Genomic DNA, 12,018 nt, shown 5'->3' on the forward strand with positions numbered 1-12,018 from the left:
TCCCTTTAATTACCAATCACATTATAACGCACGTCTCACCTTCTCAGTGGACTGTGCTGTGCCAAAGAAAATAGGCACAAACGCCAGCCAGACGATGCAGGTGGTATACATGGTGAAGCCGATGGGTTTAGCTTCGTTGAAAGTCTCAGGCACACCTCTGCTCTTGACCGCATAGACAGTGCATGTGACCATCAGCACGATGCTGTAGCTCAGGCAGCAGATGAGCGACAGATCAGACATGTCACACTTCAGGACGCCACGTGCCAACTCTGGATTGGGTGGCCGCTGCTCCTCGTAGTCCACGGTGGTGTGTGGCGGCATCACGCCAAACCAGATGAAAACACCCACAACCTGCAAGAGACGGGAGGAAGTCAAAGCTTATCATTAACGGCGAGACCGAGTCAGTCAGAGGGTCAGACCCATTTGTCAAGAGCTGCTGTTAGATTGCTGCAGAATATAGTGTAAAAAAGGGATGCGTTTTAGCCAGTATTCAGCAGACACGTCTTCGCACAAGATTACTGGTTAAAATAGGCCACCTATCAGCCTGATTGCTCTTAATGATGGGTTTTGAAGCGCTTTTTTACAGACACAAAAGAAACTATAAGATCCTCTCCTCGCTTAATAACAACGTGCCTAGATTTCTGAAATGAAAAAAGGGGCTATGTCTAGTTCAGCAGAAATGTAGCATTTAAAATGTAATGGTTTTAATTCTGAATTAAAAAGGGGAACAATTCAAGGTTTGTGTATTTTGATTATAATGTATTCAGAAAACAACTACACATTGCACTACTGTTCAAAAGTTTGGGGTCAGACATTAATAAATTTATTTAGCAAATATGCATTAAAGTGAACAAACGTGACAGTAAAGACATGTATATTATATATATAAAAAAAGGTTTCTAATAAATACACAAGTGTTTTCAGCATTGATAATATTATCAGCATATTAGAATGATTTCTGAAGGATCGTGTGACACTGAACTGGAGAAATAATGCTGAAAAATCTACTATAAATTACATTTTTAAAAATATTTAAAAAGAAAACAGTTACTTTAAATTGTAATAGTATTTCACAGCTCATTTTACTGTAGTTTTGATCAAACAAATGCAGTCTTGTGAGCAATAATAAACGTTTGAACGGTAGTGAACATTTAGACCTTTTTGCTTATGTACTATGCACCCATTGTGAGTAAATTCAGTAAATTATGAAAAATGATTAACTTTATTTCCATGTCGTATTGTGTGCAATGAAGTATAAATATAAATATATATTAGTAAACATGTTACTGGGTCAACAACATCCCTATTATTTCAGGTTAGGACTGTCCATAGAAAAGAAAAATCACTTTGAAATCTATTTTAAATCTTTTTTTTTTTTTCTTGACTCAAATTAGATTAAATAGACAGCAAATGGAGACTTAAATACTCAAGAGTCTTAAAGTCTCTAAAACTCCACCGATTTGCAATCAAAAGGGAGATCTCACTTAGAACTTGAATATTTCTCATCATATTCAGACAGACAATTTCAATAAACTTGAGACATGGAACTACGGTCTTGACTGTCTTAAAGGAGTAGTTCACTTTAAAAAAAAAAAACTTTTGCTGATAATTTACTCACCCTTAAGACCCTTATTCATCATCTGGTGTCATTTAAAGCCCTTTAAAGCTGTACTGAAACTCTCATTTGGACTTTGAACCGTTTGGTTCCCATTGAAGTCCATTATATGGAGAAAATCCTGGAATGTTTTCATCAAAAACCTTAATTTCATTTCGACTGAAGAAAGAAAGACATGGACATCTTGGATGACATGGGGGTGAGTAAATTATCAGCAAAAGTTTACTCCTTTAACTCTTTTAAATCTCTTCTGTCCTGTAAAGTAGTTCTAAAGTAGTAACATTTTTAAACTAAAAATTGCTGATAAAAAAAAGATGTATAAATGTTTTTGAGTTAACTTTTTTTAGAAAATTATTAAAGACCAGATAATTTTTTAAATACGTTACTGGAAGAAAAATGGTTCCTAAATTTGAGAACCTTTCCACAACATCAGCTAAAGTGCTGAGAAGGTTCCCTTTCAGCTAGAAAGTTTCTATTTTACATTTTGAACAGCAATTACCATAAATCATAATGTAACAAAGTCATTCACCATGTACGTGCGGAGGGTCACCGATGAGAGCAGCTGTTAGAGGCGGGATTTAGAGAGAATCCTCTGCACCTGTTCTCAACAAGAATACAGTCTCATCCCAAGAAGTCATAAAACTGACGTCTTTTGACCATACGTCAACATCCGCCTTTTTAGGGTACCCTTAAACGTCGGTTAGATGCCGATCCCTTGCCGTCATACAACTGACGCTTTACCTTGAACGTCGGTTAGGTGACGGGGTAGGTTTAGGTCTGGGGTTGGGTTAGGATCGGATAACGTCATCTAACCGACGTTTAAGGGTACCCTAAAAAGGCGGATGTTGACGTATGGTCAAAAGACTGCGCTTACAAGAACATTACGACTAGATAGTGACTGATCCTGAGTGAGGGTGCTCATCAGGTAAGGCTCAAAACTTTCCCAGAAACTTCCAGAGCAGCAGCCGGGCAGCCGGCGTGTTGTCGCGGAGACAGATGTTGCTGTCAGAATCGCTCGGTGGAGTTCCGTTCTCGACTCGGCGTCGGTGACACATCTGCCAACATGTGCTGGAGGAGGTGCTGAGAAACGTCCTGCTGTCAATCATTCTCCCGCTAACGCCCTGTTAATCCCGTCTCCCCCACGCAGTTGCCGGTGAGTCATGCGCATAATTCTCGGGCTAAGCTTTGAACTACAAAAGCCTTTAAAAAATTCTTTTGTAAAAGTTCCAATCAGCAGTTTTTAATCGGAGGAGAGGTGTTTATCAGCAGACACGATGTGTATCGACAGAGGAGGAGCTTTCTCGTCACCTGTAAATCACTCAAGCATTTTGTCCGCCTTTACTGATGTTGGATCTGTTGCTTTTGCCACGTTTGCTAGCACAAGCAGAATGAAGCCAGAGCACTCAACATGATGAGGTCTGCAGGCGGCTTATCAGCTTCGGCAGAGTGTCCAAACACTGGAGAATCTGCATGGCGGGGAAACTGCTATTGACTAAACCTCAAAATTCATCCACAAAGGGACATATTGAGAGTGGAACAACAGTATAACCAGTGGCTCTGTGCCACTCATGAACCCATGATTGGCTAGACAGAAAGGTTTACTCTATGTACATTTCAGTTGATAAGGACTTCCTAAGGTGCCTCTTGACTGAATTCTACTGATTAAATGAATAATTGCTTAATTCAATAATTTGTCCTCGCCAAAGCTACAGATTTTAATAAATGCATGAAGTTAAAAATTAAAGGCGATGTGTGTTATTTTGTGTTAAATACTTCTTCTGTGCACACTTAATATGCAGGGTCTATTAAAAGGTTCATAGGTTTATTCCACAGGAAAGAAAATATGTACATTGTAAGAAATCCACAGCAACCAATTAGAATGATTTCTGAAGGATCATGTGACACAGTAATGATGCTGAAAATTCAGCTTTGCAACACAGTAATAAATCACTTTTAAAATATATTTTAAAAATGCTGGGTTGTTTTAACCTAAATTTGGGTCAAATATGGACAAACCCAAATGTTGGGTTAAAAATGTAATTTACACATTCATCCCAATGGCTGAGTTTGTCCATATTTGACCCAAAGATGGGTTAAAACAACCCAGTGTAGTTATTTTACATTGTAATATGTCAGGATAAAACTGTTACCCTGTATTTTTGATAAATTAATAACGTTTAAAAATCTTACTGACCCCAAACTTTTGATTAAATGAATAATTGCTTAATTCAATAATTTGTCCTCGCCGAAGCAACAGATTTTAATAAATGCATGAAATGAAAGTTAAAGGTGATGTGTGTTATTTTGTATTAAATACTTCTTCTGTGCACACTTAATGTGCAGGGTCTATTAAAAGGTTCATAGGTTTATTCCACAGGAAAGAAAATATGTACATCGTAAGAAATCCACAGCAACCAATTAGAATGATTTCTGAAGGATCATGTGACACAGTAATGATGCTGAAAATTCAGCTTTGCATCACAGTAATAAATCACTTTTAAAATATATTTAAAAAATGCTGGGTTGTTTTAACCCAAATTTGGGTCAAAAATGGACAAATCCCAATGGCTGAGTTTGTCCATATTTGACCCAAAGATGGGTTAAAACAACCCAGTGTAGTTATTTTACATTGTAATATGTCAGGATAAAACTGTTTCCCTGTATTTTTGATAAATTAATAACGTTTAAAAATCTTACTGACCCCAAACTTTTGAAACGTAGAGTAAATACTAAAGTGATTTAAAAACAGTCCAACACAGAAACCAATTCCATGAGATTTGGGACTTAATAAAGAACATGGGTTGCACCCTGCAGGAAGCAAAACAATAAAATGATCACTACAGTAAATTGCTTCAAGCTCTGATTTACCACGCTTACCTGTACTGAGATCAGAATGAAGGTTATCATAAGTTGTGAAGTGGGGCTGATGAATTTTGGAGGCGTGACGGACTTCTTGCCCTGCTCGAAGATCCGGTAGATCCGGTTGGTCTTTGTGAGCATGGCGGAGTACGTAATGCTCATGCCCAGACCCAGAAGAAGCCTGCGGAAAGCACACACCACCGTTCCCGGCTCAGCGATCATGAGGAAAGTGATGAAGTAGATGAGGAAGATCCCGGTCAGGAGCACGTAGCTGAGCTCGCGGCCCGCGGCCCTCACGATGGGGGTGTCGTTGAAGCGGATGAAGGTGATGATGACGGACAGGGTGGCCAGGATGCCAAGAATGGCCAGGAACAGAGGGATGACGGCCCAGGGAGAATGCCACTCCAGCTTGATGATGGGAGTTGGCCGGCAGGCCGTGCGGTTGAGGGTCGGCCGCATGTCGAAAGGGCACATCTCGCAGTTGAACTCGTCAGCTTGGAAGTAATACCCGTCACAGAGCTCACAGTGCCAACAGCACGGGACACCCTTCACCATCTTCTTCCTCTCTCCCGATTGGCACGGAAAACTGCACACAGAGTCCGGAATTTGACGGTTTCCACCAGTCCACTGCATCTCTTCCACCTGATGAAATACAGAGAACATTTACAGAGAATTAAACTAGAAAGACAATGTTAATCTGTTGAACCAAATAGGTCAACTAACTACAGTAAATGGTTAGTTCACCCAAAAATGTTTGGTAACACTTTATTTCGATAGTCCACTTTAGACATTCTACTAACTATAAGTAACTTTTCAACTACATATCAACTAACTGTCATTAGAGAGTATTAGTAGACTGTCAACTTAATATCTGCTAACACTTTATATTGTTGGTCCCCCAACAGACATTCAACTGACTATAAGTAACTTGGTGACTACAAGTAAACCCAAAGCCTAACACCTAACCATAACCTAACAGTCTACTGACAATCATACTAATACTCTAATGAGAGTTAGTCGACACATAGTTAAAAAGTTACTTATAATTAGTAGAACGTCTAAAGTGACTATCAAAATAAAGTGCAATCAAATTTTTATTCTGTCATAATTTACTCATTCTCGTGTCGTTCCAAACCTTTAAGACTTTCGTTTATCTTCAAAACACAAATTAAGATATTTTTAATGAAATCTGAAAGCTTTCTGTCCCTCCATTGACAGCTACGCAACTACCACTTTGACGCTTCAAAAAGTTCATAAATAGATCGTAAAACTATGAATTTAGCAGTTCAAATTTTCTAAAGGGACACGTTCACTTTATACAGTATGATGAACAGCATTATTTAAGCTTTTTCACATATAAACATTCAGCAACTCACACATCAGTTGTGGTGAACGGAAGCTCAAACATGTTCGCTCGATGTGTGAGAACCAATGAGGCTCATTCTCATGTTACGCGGCATGTTTGAGCTTCCGCAAGAACCATTGAGGTTCATTCTCGTGCGTCAAAGCATGGTGGAGCATCTATTTATGTTCACTGATCAATGTTTATATGTGAATGAAAGACTACAGGGGTTGGACAATGAAACTGAAACACCTGGTTTTACAACACAATAATTTGTTAGAATGGTGAGGGCCTCGTTTTGCATCCAAATACAGCACCAATTGACAGATAGAAGTCCTTCACAGTGACCAGAGGGATTATGAGCCGTTCCTCTTCCAGAACAGTGTCCAGTTCACTATATGATGCTGGTGGACTCGCTCCTCCAAAACACCTCAATAATATTCAGATCTGGTGACTGTCAGACCATGGGAGATGTTCAACGTCACTTTCATCTTCATCAAACCCTTCTGTCACAAGTCTTGCTGTGTGTGTTGGTCCATGATCATGCTGATACACGGTTTGAGCATCAGGTGCTCATGATCCTCCAGAAGGGTTTGGTAGTCCTCGGCAGTGTCGTGTCCATCAAATACAATCAGGATTGTCATGATATTGGAGCTCAAACCATCACTGATCCACCCGTGCTTCACTCTGAAGATTGGCCGCCAGGCATATAGACAGGGCTGGACTGGGACAAAAAATCAGCCCTGGACACTTCATCCAGACCGGCCCACTATGCACACACACACACACACACACACAAACACACACACACATCTATACGTGCATTAATCTGCATGTAAAATTACTGATTAGATTTTATTTACTATCAGAACCAAGAAAAAAATATTAAAATAATAAACAAATAAAATGGAAATGATTTTATAAGGCTTTATTGTAAATAACTGGTCTTAATTTATGTGCCGCTTATTGTTCTAATAGAATATTCTTATATACTATATAAACTATATTTCATGAGGTGCAACATCACTGCCAGGACCTACACCTGTATGTCCTGGCAGTGATGTTTCACCTCATGAAATATAGTTTATATAGTATACCTATATTTCATTTATAGCCTACTATATCATTTATATATATATATATATATATATATATATATATATATATATATATATATATATATATATATATATATATATATATATAAATCATTGTTAAAGCTATTAGTCAAGAGCAGTGAGTTATTTATCTTTGTCTTTTGTTCACATTTAGCCTATGACACATAAGGCTTCTGCCTGGCACTTTCAGGGATACAAATTGAAAAAAAATATATATGTGCATATTTATATGCAAAATACTCCTTTCTATAGCTATTTGAAAGGTATGCAAGTATGCAAAATACTCCTTTCTATAGCTATTTTTCAAGTCAACTATGTGCTATTGTCATTAAATGGCTTTCCTGAGGTAACTGTAACGTTCTGTGACATAATTGTTCTCCTGCTGTTTTATTAATCTCTTTCCGTTGTTGAAAAGCACTGATTGATATTATTTATGAGGCATATACCGTTTGATAAGTTGTAGGCTATTGTATCTTATCTTTAAATAAAAAGTAACAGATGATCGGTTTACTTGAACTGAGGCGCCAAAGCGACCTGTCACGTTATTTTCTAGCGGCAAAACGGTATTGTCTGAATTTCGTAATAAAATGGACAGAACCAGAGAGCTGAGAATTTTAAATGTCATTTATATCGATCAGTGAGTGGAGGCCTATTACAGCTGGAATATCGTAACATACTTAAACAAAACAATGCAGAAGGCTACGTGTAGCCTATCATTCTAAATGTCTCACCTCAGCAGTCAGGCGCGCCCTGCTGACATCTTCACTAAAGTCCAGCAAATAATTCATTTATTTTAACACATTTGGTGGCATCTGCCTCAAGTTATTGTCGTTGTCTTGTCGTTTTTTCTCTCTCGACTTCTCGGTCCCCCTTTACGTTTAGAGATGTTACTCTTTTGACATGAATTTCGTTGCACATCATCACATCGCATCACTGCAGTTGTTGTAAAGCGGCCGCTTTTCAAGTCTAGATTTGAACTTGATTCCGATTGGCCATCAGACCTGTTAGTCTCGCAGCTCGCGTCAGCTTCATGCGGCTTCATGAGAGAAACACATGCCCGGAATTGGACAATATAACAATATACTTACGATAGAATAGGCTATATTTACAATTAATAATGATTTAAAAACAAAATACATAACGCGCCGGGCCGCCGGCCCAACCAGACCGCGGCCCACCGGGAATGTCCCGGTAGTCCCGATGGCCAGTACATGCCTGCATATAGATGTGAAACCTCCAACATTGGCCAGTGTTTCAGTTTCATTGTCCAACCCCTGTAAATTCAATCTGTTCATGATATAAAGCGATCAAGTCTCTTAAGAAAATTTTGACTAAACCGCTCAATTAATGTGGATTAGTTTTATGATCTTTCTCAATATACAGTATATTGATTTGTGTTAGAAAGATGAACTAAAGTATTGCAGGTTAGGAACATTATGAGGAAGAGTAAATGATGACAGAATTTTCATTCTAACTATCTGCCAATATTATTAATCAGCAATTGGAGTCAATTTACGTTGAGTCGCAGGTTATTGGTCCACTGGCCGATGACTCTGTATCCTGGACTAGAAGTGTTGGTCATCTGGTACTGAAAGATGTCATAGCGTCCAGGAGCATCACCGTTTTCATTAAACAGAACGGCAGTGCCGGCGCTACCTGATAATCGAAAAAGAAACATTCATATAATGTTTTCCAACATTATAAGTTTTTATATAAAATTTGGGGAATGACAATGGGCTCATCTCATTTTATTATGAAAGCTATTGCAAATTTTAAATGCAAATTGTTACTTTTGTCAGCCTTGAAGAAACTAATAAACTGACTAAAAGACAAAAATACTATTCTGATTTTATTGGGTCTTTAAAGAAATACATTACAGAGGTGATAGTAAATTATAGCTCAGAGGATGAGCGTGATCACGGCTAGATATATAATAAAGAGACGTTCTTCCTGTCACTCCTGATCCACTGAGACTCAAAACATCTTCACTTCGCTCTACAACCATCTGTCATATACTATATTTGCTCCATTCATGCATACTTTATCCTGCTGCATATTACATGCAGCAATATCTGTTTTTAGTCCATGATTATATTTTAACGGCAAACTCTGAATGCACTATGGACAAACATTCAGCTCTGATTGTGAGTGCTTTGAGTCCGTCTTTGTCAACCTGAATATGTGTATTTAGTTCAGTCATAAGATCCCTTCCTCCAACTAAGCAAGAACACATCATTAAACCACTCATAACCTGCTTCAGTTAGCCCGGGAGGGATGAGGATTTGTCTTTTGCTTGTTTGTCCTTTCTTGTATTGGCAGAAGACTGCTTCATTTGAAATTCTGGTGTAGAAAAAAAGGACTGATTTTCTCCTTCACAATAATGCATATTGCTTGTTCAGCCGATCCCCTCCAGGCGAGCTCCCAACCAAATGTTTGCAAGATGACAGTCACTCTTGAGAAAGTGATTTAATGGTAATTCTTTCATGGACAGCTTCACAACACCAGAGCAAAGTTAGATTTACTTTGGCAGAACTTTGCCATTTTTAAAGAGACGGTTTTTCTGTTTTCGAACTATACTGAACTACGAGGCCACACGGGTACTGTGAAGCAGTCATTCGCAACACATTTATCTTCAATATTGTGACATATTGCAAAATTAAACCGAATATTCTATAATAATGTAGGGCGGGGCTTGATTTCATCTTTCAGGAATTGATTGGATCGGGAAAAGTATATTACTGGTTATTAACTCCACTGCCTTGGTTACATCAATAGAAAATAAATGTCATTTTGGAAGTGGAAAAATCAATTAAGAAAAAAAAAATTCTTTGGAATATTATGCACCCTTGAATTGTAGACAAAATGCTTTTTTTATTAAATAATTAAACGATTTTATATTTGTATGTTGTCTGTAAGGATATATAAACCACCATTCAAAGGTTTGGGGTCAGCAAGATTTTATTTTTTTTAAAGAAATGAATACTTTTATTTAGCCTTAAATGAGACAATAAATGTTTCAAAAGTGACAGTAAATGCATAATGTTGCAAAATATTTCTATTTCAAATACATTTTGTTCTTTTGGTTTCTCTAAAAAATAATGAATAATGTACCACGGGTACCACAAAAAAATATTAGACAGCAACTTTTTTTAAGCATTGATGATAAAAAATGTTTCATAATAAGTAAATCGGCATATTAGAATGATTTCTGAAGACACTGCAGTAATGATGCTGAAAATTCAGCTTAGACATCACTGGAATGAATTACATTTCAAAATGCATTAAAATAGAAAACTTTTTAGAATTAAAATTCCCAATATAATTGTTTTTACTGTATTTTTGATGAAAAGATTTTTTGCAAATATCAGTTTAAACTTCTTATACAGCACAATAAATTTTTGAGCTCGAAAGTGCTCTTACACTTACACTGTGATTATATAGAAAAGTTCAACTTTTACATGAACATTTATTCATTTAGCAGACATTTTTAAACAAAATGAAATTTTGTCAATATGCATGACACTTGTGCTCAATCCAGATGAGCATACGAGGCAAAACTAAAGCTCTCTATGGGGTTTAGTTTGGACCTTTGAACATCTTTTGGCATTGTCTGATGACAGTCACGTCTCGTCTTCAGTGATTCTGATCGAGTGTGTCAACTCACCGTTGAAGTTGACTGCGCGGATGTAGCTAAGCAGCAAACGTCCCTCGACTGGGTCCATTTTATCACAAACACCTGTGGCTCCCATACACAGATCCTGGTGCATGTTGTGCAAAGCATGAGCCATGGCATACACCGCATCAATTACAAACTGAACCTTGCCCTCTTGCTCGTAATGAGAATCACGAGTGATCCGTTCTTCTCCTGAAAGACAGATAGAGAGAGAAAAGTTGAAATGAACACAGCGAGACAGCAAAGTGTTAAAGGTGAACGATAAGCAAGACAGAAGACCTTTTAATAAGTAAGACCAAGACATTTTAAGGTCACCTGTCATTGCTTCAAACATCAGTTACCTTGCAAACAGCTATCAGGAGCTCTCACCTGTGCATTTCTTCTTTTCTGGGTCGATTTTGATACCTGGACGTGTCAGTTTGCACCGAAAGTCGTCCTCCCAGAATTCAGCGAACCAGATATTCCTGCGATTGTTCTCCAGGGATCGAGTGATGAAGTACTGATCAAACCCTGGTGAAAAGCAGAAAAATTGCCAATTTTATGTTTATAGTAGAATTAAGTAGAGTACAATTAAGTACAATAATAAGATTTGAAAGAAGTCTCTTATTAACAGAATTTATTTGAAATGGAAAACTTTGGTAACATTATAAATGTCTGTCAAGTTAATGCATCCTTACTGAATAAAAGTATTAATTTACTTAATAAAAATCTTACTGAGCCCATTGTTTTGAATGGTAGACATGGCAGATATAGACGTTGCAACCAACTTTACTACCATATTGTGACAATTCAGAGTGAAATAGCTATTGAACTAGAAAGAAATGTACACTGTAAAAAATATTTTCAAGATTTGTTATCACAACATATTTTCATTTTTGTCAAATCAACTTTATAATAATTTATTTAGTTGAGATAACTTATTATTTTGAGTTTCTAATGGTTAAATTAATCTACTTCATTGTATTAACTCACTTTTTCCAGTTCAATCAACTTAAAATTTGAAGACAACCCAGGTTACTTACTTTTTTAAGTTAAACCAACAATATATTTTTACAGTGTAGTAATCACAACATTTTTTCTTTTTTCAAATAAACTTAAATAATTTATTTAGTTTAGATAACATATAATTTTGAGTTTCTGATGGTTAAATTAATCTCCTTCATTGTATTAACTCACTTTTTCCAGTTCAATGAACTTAAAATTTTAAGGCAACCAGGTTACTTACTTTTTTAAGTTAAACCATCAATATTTTTTTACAGTGTACAGGACTGATTTTATACTTTATCAGTATCTAATTCGATTGTGAAAAGTGAGCAATGCATATTGCATTGAATACATTGCATACATCAAGTGAGCATATCACAGGAAGAATAATTTTCTTATAAAAAATAAAAATAATAGAAGCACAAAT

At 37.0% G+C, this 12,018-nt stretch overlaps 1 protein-coding gene across 2 annotated transcripts in view; it reads right to left on the minus strand.

Moving 5' to 3' along the window:
* The window catches only part of grm6a (glutamate receptor, metabotropic 6a), a 53,271-nt gene that overhangs the window by 11,402 nt on the left and 29,851 nt on the right, over positions 1–12,018 (minus strand). For both annotated transcript variants that reach the window (XR_005621896.2, XM_039665896.2), the window contains exons 6-10: positions 10,977–11,117; positions 10,599–10,799; positions 8,451–8,590; positions 4,493–5,116; positions 40–351 (exon numbers count right to left, since the gene is read on the minus strand). Coding sequence is in view for 1 of the 2 variants with exons in the window: in XM_039665896.2 (XP_039521830.2) it covers positions 40–351; positions 4,493–5,116; positions 8,451–8,590; positions 10,599–10,799; positions 10,977–11,117 (1,418 nt within the window). In the remaining variant the exon portion in view is untranslated. The remainder of the gene's footprint in view (positions 1–39; positions 352–4,492; positions 5,117–8,450; positions 8,591–10,598; positions 10,800–10,976; positions 11,118–12,018) is intronic.

Source organism: Pimephales promelas, chromosome 14 (assembly GCF_988280905.1).
Source record: "Pimephales promelas chromosome 14, fPimPro1.hap1.1, whole genome shotgun sequence".
Lineage (NCBI taxonomy): Eukaryota > Metazoa > Chordata > Actinopteri > Cypriniformes > Leuciscidae > Pimephales > Pimephales promelas.